The following is a 12831-nucleotide window of genomic DNA, read 5'->3' as shown; positions in this document are numbered from 1 at the left end:
GTCTTCCCAGCAGAGTGGAGGTTGTTACTGTAACAGGGGGTGCCAACACCATATCAGTGCCTATAGTTTTGGACAGAGATGTTTAATAAGCACACGTTTGGGTGTCCACATACTTCTGGCCATGTATATGTATAACAGTCTTTTGGAAAAGTGTATTCCTTGATAGTGCTTGCTACAGCCTGTGTGAATTTCTGTTAGATGTGTGTGCTACACATCCTATGCACTGCACGGCTTCCATACTGCAGATAGAAGTGTTGGACACCGAAGCAGGAGGAACATAACGGAACTCCTAGGACCCTAACTCATGGCTATTCTGTGTGTAAACCAGGTCAACGTTTTCTATAGAAATTTTCTACCAATATATGGATTACATGACGTACAGAATTTCATATTTCCTGCACACAATGCAGTGATCATATTTAAGGCTAATGTATCTTCCAAGGTGCAATTTCTAACTAGACTTCTTTCCAATAATGGTAACCATTGTATTGTGTTGTATACATTTTCCTAGTTTAATTTTATTATCTTTCTTTCTTTCTTCTTAGTAAAATATGAGCGGATCAAGTTTTTGGTAATTGCTCTAAAGAGTTCAGTGGAAGTCTATGCCTGGGCGCCAAAGCCATATCATAAGTTCATGGCCTTTAAGGTAGGTATTGATATTTGCTGAAATGGATTTCTCTAACGTCCTAGTGGATGCTGGGAACTCCGTAAGGACCATGGGGAATAGCGGGCTCCGAAGGAGGCTGGGCACTCTAGAAAGATCTTAACTACCTGGTGCGCACTGGCTCCTCCCACTATGACCCTCCTCCAAGCCTCAGTTAGATTTCGTGCCCGGCCGAGGTTGGATGCACACTAGGGGCTCTCCTGAGCTCTTAGAAAGTTATAGTCTTAGAATTTGTTATTTTCAGTGAGACCTGCTGGCAACAGGCTCACTGCAGCGAGGGACTAAGGGGAGAAGAAGCGAACTCGCCTGCTTGCAGCCGGATTGGGCTTCTTAGGCTACTGGACACCATTAGCTCCAGAGGGATCGACCGCAGGCCCAGCCTTGATGTTCGGTCCCGGAGCCGCGCCGCCGTCCCCCTTACAGAGCCAGAAGCAAGAAGATGGTCCGGAAAATCGGCGGCATGAAGACTCTGTCTTCACCAAGGTAGCGCACAGCACTGCAGCTGTGCGCCATTGCTCCTCTCACACACTTCACACTCCGGTCACTGAGGGTGCAGGGCGCTGGGGGGGGGCGCCCTGAGGCAGCAATAAAAACACCTTGGCTGGCTAAAATACCTCAATATATGGGCCCAGGGGCTATATATGAGGTAAATACCCCTGCCAGAATTCCATAAAAAACGGGAGAATAGGCCGCGAAAAAGGGGCGGAGCCTATCTCCTCAGCACACTGGCGCCATTTTTCCCTCACAGCTCGGCTGGAAGGAAGCTCCCTGGCTCTTCCCTGCAATTCTACAGTACAGTAAGAGGGAAAAGAGAGGGGGGGCATTAAAATTGGCAGTATATACAGTATATTATATAAAAAGCAGCTATTAGGGACATAACTCAGTTAGTCCCTGTATATATATAGCGCTCTGGTGTGTGCTGGCATACTCTTACTCTGTCCCCCCAAAGGGCTTTTGTGGGTCCTGTCCTCGTTTAGAGCATTCCCTGTGTGTCTGTGGTGTGTCGGTACGGCTGTGTCGACATGTTGAATGAGGAGGCTTATATGGTGACAGAACAGAGGCCGATATATGTGATGTCGCCCCCTGTGGGGCCGACACCAGAGTGGATGGATAGGTGAAAGGTATTAACCGACAGTGTCAACTCCTTACATAAAAGGGTGGATGACGTAACAGCTGTGGGACAGCCGGCTTCGCAGCCCGCGCCTGCCCAGGCGTCTCAAAGGCCATCAGGGGCTCAAAAACGCCCGCTCTCTCAGATGGCAGACACAGATGTCGACACGGAGTCTGACTCCAGTGTCGACAAGGTGGAGACATATACACAATCCACTAGGAACATCCGTGACGTGATCCCGGCAATAAAAAATGTGTTATACATTTCTGACTTTAACCCAAGCACCTCTAAAAATGGGTTTTAGGTTTGGGGAGAAAAAACAGGCAGTGTTTTGTTCCCCCATCAGATGAATAAATGAAGTGTGTGAAAGCGTGGGTTCCCCCGTTAAGAAACTGGTAATTTATAAAAAGTTACTGATGGCGTACCCTTTCCCGCCAGGTGGATAAGTTACGCTGGGAGATATCCCCTAGGGGTGGATAAGGCGCTCACACGTTTTTGTCAAAAAAGGTGGCACTGCCGTCTTAGGATACGGCCACTTTAATAGGTACCTGTTGATAAAAAACAGGAGGCTATCCTGAAGTCTGTATTTACACACTCGGGTACTAGACTGAGACCTGCAGATAGTGCTGCTGCAGCGTGGTCGGTGACCCTGTCAAACAGGGATACTAGTTGGCAAACATAAAAACATATTAAAGACGTCGTCTTATATATGGGGGATGCACAGAGGGATATTTTGCCGGCTGGCATCCAAAATAAATGTAATGTCCATTCTGTCAGGAGGGTATTAGAGACCTGTCACTGGACAGGTGATGCTGACTTAAAAAGCGCATAGAGAGCCTTATAAGGGTGAGGAATTATTTGGGGATGGTCTCTGGGACCTCGTATCCACAGCAACTGCTGGGAAGAAATAATTTTACCTCAGGTTTCCTCACAGACAAAGGTACAGTCCTTTCGGCTTCAGAAACAAATGGCGCTTCCTTTCTGTACAGAGACAAGGGTAGAGGGAAAAAAGCTGCACCAGTCAGCCTGTTCCCAGAATCAAGATTCTTCCCCCGCCTCCTGTGAGGCCACACCATGACGCGGGTGCTCCACCGGTGTAGCCAGGTACGGTGGGGGGCCGTCTCAAAAATTTCAGCAATTAGTGGGCTCGCTCACAGGTGGATCCCTGTTTCTTTCAAGTAGTATTTCAGGGGTACAAGCTGGAATTCGAGATGTCTCCCCCCAGCCGTTTCCTAAAATATGCCTTGCTGACAACTCCCTCAGGCAGGGAGGCTGTGCTAGAGGCAATTAATAAGCGGTATTCCCAGCAGGTAATACTCAAGGTGCCCCTACTTCAACAAGGACGGGGTTACTATTCCACACGGGTTGGGGTACCGAAACCGCATGGTTCGGTGTGACCCATTTTATATTTAAAATCCTTGAACACAAAAATTCAAGTTCAAGATGGAATCGCTCAGGGCGGTTATTCCAAGCCTGGACGAGGGGGATTACATGGTATCCTGGGACATCAAGGATGCTTACCTGCATGTCCCCATTTACCATCCTCGCCAGGAGTACCTCAGATTTGTGGTACAGGATTACCATTACCAAGTCCAGACACTGCCGTTTGGACTGTACATGGCACCGAGGGTGTTTTATCAAGGTAATGGCCGAAATGTTGATACTCCTTCAAAAAAAGGGAGTTGTAATTATCCCGTACTTGGACAATCTCGTTATAAGGGCGAGGTCCAAGGAGCAGTTGGTAGTCGGGGTAGCACTATTTTGGAAAGTGCTACAACAGCATGGTTGGATTCTAAACAGTCCAAAGTCACAGCTGGTTCCTATGACACGTCTACTGTTCCTGGGGATGGTTCTGGACATAAACCAGAAATAGTGTTTCTCCCGGAGGAGAAAGCCAAGGAGTTGTCATCTCTAGTCAGAGACCTCCTGAAGCCAAAATAGGTAGCGGTGCATCATTGCACGCGAGTCCTGGGAAAAATGGTAGCTTCCTACGAAGCAATCCCATTAGGCAGGTTCCATACAAGAACTTTTCAGAGGGACCTGTTGGACAAGTGGTCCGGATCGCATCTTCCGATGCATAGGCTGATAACCCTGTCTCCAAGGACCAGGGTATCTCTACTGTGGTGGCTGCAGAGTGCCCATCTTCAAGAGGGCCGCAGGTTCGGCATACAGGACTAGGTCCTAGTGACCATGGATTCCAGCCTTTGAGGCTGGGAGGCAGTCACACAGGGAAGAAATTTCCAGGGACTTTGGTCAAGTCAGGTTATTTCCCTACACATAAATATTCTGGACCTGAGGGCCATTTACAATGCCCTGAGGCCGGCAAGGCCTCTGCTTCAAAACCAGCCGGTACTGATCCAATCAGACAACATCACGGCAGTCGCCCATGTAAACCAACAGGGCGGCACAAGAAGCAGGATGGCGATGGCAGAAGCCACAAGGATTCTCTGATAGGCGGAAAATCGTGTGTTAGCACTGTCAGCAGTGTTCATTCCCGGAGTGGACAACTGGGAAGCAGATCTTCTCAACAGACACGACCTCCACCCGGGAGAATGGGGACTTCCTCCAGAAGTCTTCCAATAGGATTGTACACCATTGGGAAAGGCCACAGGTGGACATGATGGCGTCCCGCCTCAACAAAAAGCTATAAAAGATATTGCACCGGGTCAAGGGACCCTCAGGCGATAGCTATGGACGCTCTGGTAACACCGTGGGTGTACCAGTCGGTTTATGTGTTCTCCCCTCTGCCTCTCATACCAAAGGTACTGAGAATAATAAGAAGGCGAGGAGTAAGAACGATACTCGTGGATGGCCAAGAAGAGCTTGGTACCCAGAACTTCAAGAATTTATATCAGAGGACCCATGGCCTCTGCCACTCAGACAGGACCTGCGGCAGCAGGGGCCCTGTCTGTTCCAAGACTTACCGCGGCTGCGTTTGTCGGCATGGCGGTTGAACGCCGGATCCTGAAGGAAAAGGGCATTCCGGAGGAAGTCATTCCTACGCTTACTAAAGCCAGGAAAGAGGTTACAGCAACTCATTATCACCGCATATGGCGAAAATATGTTGCATGGTGTGAGGCCGAAAGGGCCCCAACAGAGGAATTTCAACTAGGTCGATTTCTGCATTTCCTGCAAGCAGGAGTGACTATGGGCCTTAAATTGGGTTCCATTAAGGTACAGATCTCGGCTCTGTCGATTTTCTTTCAAAAAGAACTAGCTTCAGTACCTGAAGTTCAGACATTTATAAAAGGAGTGCTGCAGAGTCAGCCCCCGTTTGTGCCTCCTGTGGCACCTTGGGATCTCAACGTGGTGTTGAGTTTCTTAAAATCACATTGGTTTGAACCACTAAAAACCGTGGATCTGAAATATCTCACGTGGAAGGTGGTTATGTTATTGGCCTTGGCTTCTGCCAGGCGAGTATCAAAGTTGGCGGCTTTGTCTTGTAAAAGCCCTTATTTGATTTTCCATATGGATAGGGCAGAATTGAGGACTCGTCCCCAGTTTCTCCCAAAGGTGGTGTCAGCGTTTCACCTGAACCAGCCTATTGTGGTGCCTAGGCTACTAGGGACTTGGAGGACTCCAAGTTGCTAGACGTTGTCAGGGCACTGAAAATATATGTTTCCAGAACGGCTAGAGTCAGAAAATCTGACTCGCTGTTTATCCTATATGCACCCAACAAGCTGGGTGCTCCTGCTTCTAAGCAGACTATTGCTCGTTGGATTTGTAGTACAATTCAGCTTGCACATACTGTGGCAGGCCTGCCACAGCCAAAATCTGTCAATGCCCATTCCACAAGGAAGGTGGGCTCATCTTGGGCGGCTGCCCGAGGGGTCTCGGCTTTACAACTTTGCCAGGCAGCTACTTGGTCAGGGGCAAACACGTTTGCAAAATTCTACAAATTTGATACCCTGGCTGAGGAGGGCCTGGAGTTCTCTCATTCAGTGCTGCAGAGTCATCCGCACTCTCCCGCCCGTTTGGGAGCTTTGGTATAATCCCCATGGTCCTTACGGAGTTCCCAGCATCCACTAGGACGTTAGAGAAAATAAGAATTTACTCACCGGTAATTCTATTTCTCGTAGTCCGTAGTGGATGCTGGGCGCCCATCCCAAGTGCGGTTTATCTGCAATACTTGTACATAGTTATTGTTAACTAAATCGGGTTATTGTTGAGCCATCTGTTGAGAGGCTCTATTGTTTCATACTGTTAACTGTGTTTCATATCACGAGTTGTACGGTGTGATTGGTGTGGCTGGTATGAGTCTTACCCGGGATTCAAAATCCTTCCTTATTGTGTACGCTCGTCCGGGCACAGTACCTAACTGAGGCTTGGAGGAGGGTCATAGTGGGAGGAGCCAGTGCACACCAGGTAGTCTAAGATCTTTCTAGAGTGCCCAGCCTCCTTCGGAGCCCGCTATTCCCCATGGTCCTTACGGAGTTCCCAGCATCCACTACGGACTACGAGAAATAGAATTACCGGTGAGTAAATTCTTATTTTGACTTACTTTGCCCAATGAGTGGCAAGTTTTATATTTTCCTGGATTACCTTTTTAAATGGAGAAATTGTGTTTCCCACTACTACCTTATTAGAAAGTGACCTAATATGTTGCTTGATTTCTTTCAGTCATTCGGTGACTTGGTACACAGGCCGCTATTGGTAGACCTGACAGTAGAAGAAGGACAGAGGCTAAAAGTAATCTACGGCTCCTGTGCTGGCTTTCATGCTGTTGATGTGGACTCTGGAGCAGTCTATGACATTTATTTACCAACACATGTAAGGATTGTTCATTCTTTCATAAGAAATTTAAGCCATTTGTTAATATATATTTTTAGATGAGTTCTTATCTGCCTTTTTATAATATGAATTGTAGTCATAAATTTGAGCTTGCCATGTAATGTTCCAAAATTGATCAATGCTGAATAATATAAATCTTCTCACCCTATGACCATCCAAATGAATTCAACCAGTTAGAGGGATATCCAATTAGCCCTGGTAATTTACCGGGGCTAATTGTCCCGGTAAATTACCGGGGCTAATTCACTGAACCTGTGTGTTTTTCGGAAGAAAGGGTTTTTTTTGTTTTTTTTTTACAGGCGATCAATCTGGATAGCATGTAAAAAAAAAAATCGGTGAAACATCAGAAAAAAGTCAGAAAAACTTCAGAAAACGGCCCTTTTTCAGACCCAATGTTTTACCGGGGATAATTGGATATCCCTCTTAGAATGAACGTGTGTAAAAACATGTATATGGAGTCTGCCCTACAATGGGCTGCTTAGATTTATTTTGTTGTGTTTTTAGGATTGACAACCCTGTTTATTTCTGTATTGTCTTGTTGTGCTTCTCTTATAGATCCAGAGCAGTATCCAGCCACATGCAATTATTATTCTCCCAAATACAGACGGCATGGAGTTGCTGGTTTGTTATGAAGATGAAGGAGTTTATGTTAATACTTATGGAAGGATCACCAAAGATGTGGTTCTACAATGGGGTGAAATGCCTACTTCAGTCGGTATGTTTCCCGTGGCAGTAAAGTTTAATGCTAAGCTGCTTTGTGTTCTTATTAAACATACTTTCCGTTTATTAAGTATATGCTGTACGAAATACTGTATGCCTTTATGTATTTACGATGATATTTGCATACTGCAGTCCCTTTATCTCATTGGCGATGATGTTTATTATGTTTTAATGGTTCCAGGTGAATTCCCATTTCTTGTATTGTTTTTCAGCATATATCAGATCTAACCAGATAATGGGATGGGGTGAGAAAGCCATCGAAATTCGATCTGTAGAAACTGGTCACCTTGATGGGGTATTTATGCACAAAAGGGCACAAAGACTAAAGTTCTTGTGTGAACGAAATGATAAGGTAACAGTAAGCACCATTTATTATTTTTTATTTACTTAAGTAAGGGTTCTATAATAATTGGACAAACATAATTGTGTTGTAAAATGTCTTAGCATCTAATGTTTATCCTTGTAGAAAGCAAAGCAAAATAGTATATTGAATGTGTATTTATAATGTCCTATATACACAGTACTGTGTGTGTATATAATATTTGAGATAGATACAGTTCTTGCGGTAAACGTCTATTCTCTCTGCATTCTATAGGTTTTCTTTGCGTCTGTACGGTCTGGCGGCAGCAGTCAAGTGTATTTTATGACCCTTGGCAGGAGTTCTCTTTTGAGCTGGTGAAGAATGGATCTGCTGAATCTCCCCTACGGTCTTCATAAGCTCCGGAACTTGAATCCATTTACAACTGGAGTACATCCTGCGCACTGATGTTCTATTTGTTCAAGATGGAGTTTGCATTCATTTAGTGGATTTTGTGTTTCTAACTTAGGGGAGAAGATTACATAACCTTTCTGTAGCTTACAAGGCAGCTGAGGCTGTAATGCCTTTGTTGGGTGCTATAAACATCTGAGATTTGGAACAAGCAGCAGGGCTCTAATAACTTATACACTTCCTGTTACTTAAAATAAGTTATGAGTGAGAAGTGCAAAAACAAATCACACTAAAAGCATCCTTTCACCATGAAAAAATGGGACTTGACACAAGAGGGCAGACCAGGAGAACCTATTAAGCCTTTCTGATGATGCACAGCCAGGCTTATTAATATTTCAGTTATTTAATTTAGTGGGTTTTGTTTTTATGTTGAATCTGACAGGTAAAGTTCATATAATAAACTGTATTTATAAAATGTGAAAGGCAGCAGCTAATGTATTTTGTTTTTTTGTTTTTCTACACAATGGTTTGGTCCAATGTTGTGCATTGCTGGACTTTGCCTAAATACATGCAAAATGTTCTCTTTTTACGTTATTTCTGCATCCTTACAGAATGTGTCACAGTATTAGCGCTGCCTCATCCATAATTGTGTTTTTGTTTTGTTTTTATAAGGGGGGGGGAGGGGGGTTTCTCCTAGAAATCCACAATAAGTGTGCACGCAGTGAATTGACCTAAATCTGTACTGTAGAAAGGGAACAAAACAGGGTTGCGGAGTTGGACATTACAGGCAAATTCCAATCAACTTATCTTTTCTCCTACCTCATTCTGGGCGATGCACAAACCCCTTTGGTGGCATGAGACCTGCAACTTAGTTGCAGACATCCTGGGCCCTGAAGGGCTTAACAAAGAGGGTTTTTTTTTGTTTTTTCCTTCCTATTTTACGTTCATTGGTTTATAACATGAATGTGTAATTTTAATACCAAATTTGTGTCAGATTGATCTCTTTGGCTCAGTTTGTCCAAGCTGACAAAAGTTGCCATTAATTTACGGCACAAAATAGCTACATGGTGGTGAGAAATACTGATTAGGTTTATTGGCCTTCCTAGGTTGTTTATGTTTCATTATTTAAGTTAATGGGTTTCACATGTATGTTTTTGACCTGAATCAGTAGGGATTTCACTGCTGTGAAATTCAGGTGTAGCATCCCGGGAGATCAGTGTTTTAGGCTAGTTCTCTAAATTGTATAATGTAGGAGTCTTAAAGGCGGTATGGGAGGGGTGGGCTTATTCCTGGGGGGTGGGCGATGTATTCCTTTTTTAAAAATGCAATGCACTAAAACAATTCTAAGAATGTAGTTAATATTGCTTATTCATAACTGACATATTGTACCTGTGTTTAGATGTAAGATTCCCGGTTCTGACTTTTTTAATGAAAATATGAAATAGTCTGCTTTATTTTCTGAAAGTTTTGACATTTGTAATAAATGTCTGAACAGGAATAACCAGTTTAATGGCTACCCATTCTTTACTTGAGGTTTCTGGAGTGTACAATTGTGGTTGATGTAGCAATGCACAGTGTCATTATTCTACAATCCTTTCTGGTGTGGGGTACATTGTTGACAGCTGCCTTAAGCTGTTCATTTGTGAACAGTTTCTCTTTTTAATATAGAAATAGACAACTCTTCTGTTGTTTCTGCCATTGTATTAAAGCATTTTGATTCTTTAATTGCCATGTAATACACATTGAGCGAGTGCACTGGGGTTTGAAGTAAAAGCTGGGAAGCTTTCATAATCAACTAGTCCTCACAATATGAGTTCTTCTCCGCAGCCATACTTTACACATCCATCCATCCATTCAAATCATAAGCAGGCCTTATTATTGGCAGAAACGTAAGTTTGGAATTTTGTTGGATATTCTTTCCAATAGCACTGAAAAGCAATGCTTATGTGTATGTTTTGTTCCATTTACTTATGTAAAAGGGCAGAAGGCCTAAAGAGCTGAGGGGCAGTTTTATTAACCCTGGTGAAGTGATAAAGTGGAAGCTGATAACGCACCAGCAAATCAGATCCTAACTGTCAGTTTTTTTTTAAACCCAGCCTGTAACATGGAAGTTAGGAGCTGATTGGATGGTGCGTTATCATCTTCCACTTTATCACTTCACCAGGCTTAATAAATCTCCCCCTGTGTCCTAAGTTTTCTGAAAGTAGCCTAACACAGTGGGGTAAATTTACGAAAACGAGAGTTCTATTTAAGATGGGATGTTGCCCATAGCAACCAATCAGATTCTACTTCTCATTTATCTAGCACCTTCAAGAAAATAATACCTGGAATCTGGTTGCTATGGGCAACATCCCATCTTAAGTAGAACTCCCATTTTAGTAAATTTACCCCAGTAAGTTGTAACCTCCTTTCTGCCTCTCTCCTCGTCTTGTGTGGAGTTTTCTTTTTTTTTTCTCCAGGGAGCCCAATGTATCCGAAATTGTCCTATGTAATAAATTGTTGACATTTTTATCGCTGCCTTTATTTTTGTCCCTTACGTCAACTATTTAAAGCTACTGAGCAAGAATAGATTACCTGGAGAAATTACGATTGGTAAATGTTCATGGTTAAAACTACTGTGTTTGTAATATTTTTAACTAACTGTTCAAAAGCTACAAACAAAGATACTTCTATTGTTGAATTAGGTGGGATATACTTTTACCCAAAACTCATTCCAAAATGTCCTAGTGTAATTTTTCAATTAAACCAGTATTAACAAAAACCACTACATGATAAATATGGACAATGTCGTTAATATCCTTTACAAGAAAACAGAATCCAGTTGCTCCTTGATTTAGTTAATGCATAAGAAATAATATTCTTGTACGTTTGAATTACTGAAACTGACTGCAGTGTTGCTTCTGTTTTTTGTTTTGTTTTATGCACATGTTACGTTGGAGAAAATGTTTACATTTTTTGTTAAACTAATGTGCATCACATATTTATGTTTTTTAAGTGAATATTTGCATAATTTTAGTAATACACATTTTGTGACCTATAACCTCAAACTTTTTTCAGATTAATAACAGTGCGAAAGGATAACAGTGACAAACTGCATAAAATTACTAATTGTTGAACTGCAAAGCAGACTTGTGTCAAGTGAAACACAGACATTTTGCAGTGCTATCTAACTTATGTCTACTGTGTTACATGGATATTCCTATTTTCCCCATTTTTTTCCTTAAATAAAGTAAAAATTACACCTACAGTTATGTGGACTGCATTCATTTGACAGATCAAAACTATCCAGACTAAATAGTCTAAGTTTAGCGTGTTCAAGAATACTTATGTTCGAGCATGACAAATCCCAGAAGCCAGGTAGCCTGGTTTAAGACAGCACTTGAATTATCCTGCTGGGAACTCTTGTCACTCTTATCTGTGTGAATACTAGTTTACAAGGCCTGCAGAGATGGAGAAGAAGATGAAGCAAGAGAATATACAGGCATTGCAGTCACTTTTTACAAAAATAGCGGGAAGAGTACTCAAAGCAGTAAGTTGGGAGCGAGAAGTGGAAAGGAACGCAATCAGTAAATTTTACTTGATACAAAACTTTTGTTAACTGATTCAGGGCAGCCTGCGCATGAAAACTATAAAAAATATGTAGCATGACCTAAACGGACTGAGTTCAGTTTTAACTGGAAAGAATTTATGCAGTGTACCTGGCAAGAGCAGCAAGGAGTCAACGTGGAGGGGAATATATGTGGGGTGGAGGGGGGGGGGGGTTTGGGTGGCGAGGTAGGAATGTCGACATTTATGCAAGAGGAGAATCAAGTTTGTGTGCACACTATATAGTATTCAGGAGAGTTCTAGCCTCAAAGTGGTCAGTCTAGCGTTCTTAAATGGTATGGGAGGCTATGTAACATGTCTATAATATTTCCATATGATAGGTTGACTATTGATAGTTGCAGTGAATGTTTGTGTTTATCTTTTTTTCGGGAAAAATTATCTGACATTTAGTTACACTTAAAAATATTTTGGAGGAGTCTGGGGAATAGCGATTTACGACCCTAGCTAGGTATTGTAATATCTATTATGAATACTGAAAGCATGTATTGGGTACGTCAATCAAATGTACAGTGGAGAGCTTCGGTATCCACACAAACCTTCACATCAAATTGGAAGAGTCTGGAAAGATGAAGTGAAGGCGGGCTGGTACCACATTTTGAAAAGTTTGAAAGTATTGTCTTTAATTCTTACAGAGATGGAAGCTTTTTATTAAATTGTCTTCTTTTGGTCCACGTGTCGGGATCTTACCAAAGCCAGTTCATTCAAGTCTTTCGGGGGTTGGTTATGAAAAAATATTTATTGGTATAGTGAGTAAATCAAGCCTTTAGATAGTAACTCACGCCGAAAGGTCAGTTGTAAGTGGTAATTTTGTAGACGTGCGGAAGTGATCTTGCAGAGATTTCCATCAATGCATAAAAATACAGAGAAGGGAGTAAACAACTTAAGTGTATGCTAGCAAATGCAAGAAGCCTACGATTAAAAATGGGGGAATTTAGAATTGATAGCAATGAATGAGCAATATCTGTATCACTGAAACATGGTGGGATAATTCTCACAACTGGGCAGTAAATTTGGAGGGTTACACTCTTTTCAGGAAAGACAGGGCAAATTAAAGGGGAGGAGGGGTATGTCTTTATGTTAAGCCAATCCTAAAACCATACTTAAATGACATTACTTTCGAGGGTTCTCATGACAACTTAGAATCACTATGGGTAGAAATATCAAGTGGAGGAAAATGTTCAAACAAACTATTGATATTGACATGCTATAAACCACCGGATTTTAGTGTAT

At 42.6% G+C, this 12831-nt stretch overlaps 1 protein-coding gene across 4 annotated transcripts in view; it reads left to right on the top strand.

Moving 5' to 3' along the window:
- Positions 1 to 11242, top strand: part of MAP4K4 (mitogen-activated protein kinase kinase kinase kinase 4) — a 276338-nt gene extending 265096 nt beyond the window's left edge. For all 4 annotated transcript variants that reach the window (XM_063953441.1, XM_063953440.1, XM_063953443.1 and 1 more), the window contains 5 exons: positions 546 to 646; positions 6396 to 6545; positions 7122 to 7281; positions 7499 to 7638; positions 7882 to 11242. In XM_063953441.1, coding sequence (XP_063809511.1) covers positions 546 to 646; positions 6396 to 6545; positions 7122 to 7281; positions 7499 to 7638; positions 7882 to 7965 — 635 coding nt within the window. In that variant the 3' untranslated portion in view covers positions 7966 to 11242. The remainder of the gene's footprint in view (positions 1 to 545; positions 647 to 6395; positions 6546 to 7121; positions 7282 to 7498; positions 7639 to 7881) is intronic.
- The last annotated feature ends 1589 nt before the right edge of the window (positions 11243 to 12831 follow it).

Source organism: Pseudophryne corroboree, chromosome 2 (assembly GCF_028390025.1).
Source record: "Pseudophryne corroboree isolate aPseCor3 chromosome 2, aPseCor3.hap2, whole genome shotgun sequence".
Lineage (NCBI taxonomy): Eukaryota > Metazoa > Chordata > Amphibia > Anura > Myobatrachidae > Pseudophryne > Pseudophryne corroboree.
This window is presented reverse-complemented; position numbering and strand designations above follow the sequence as displayed.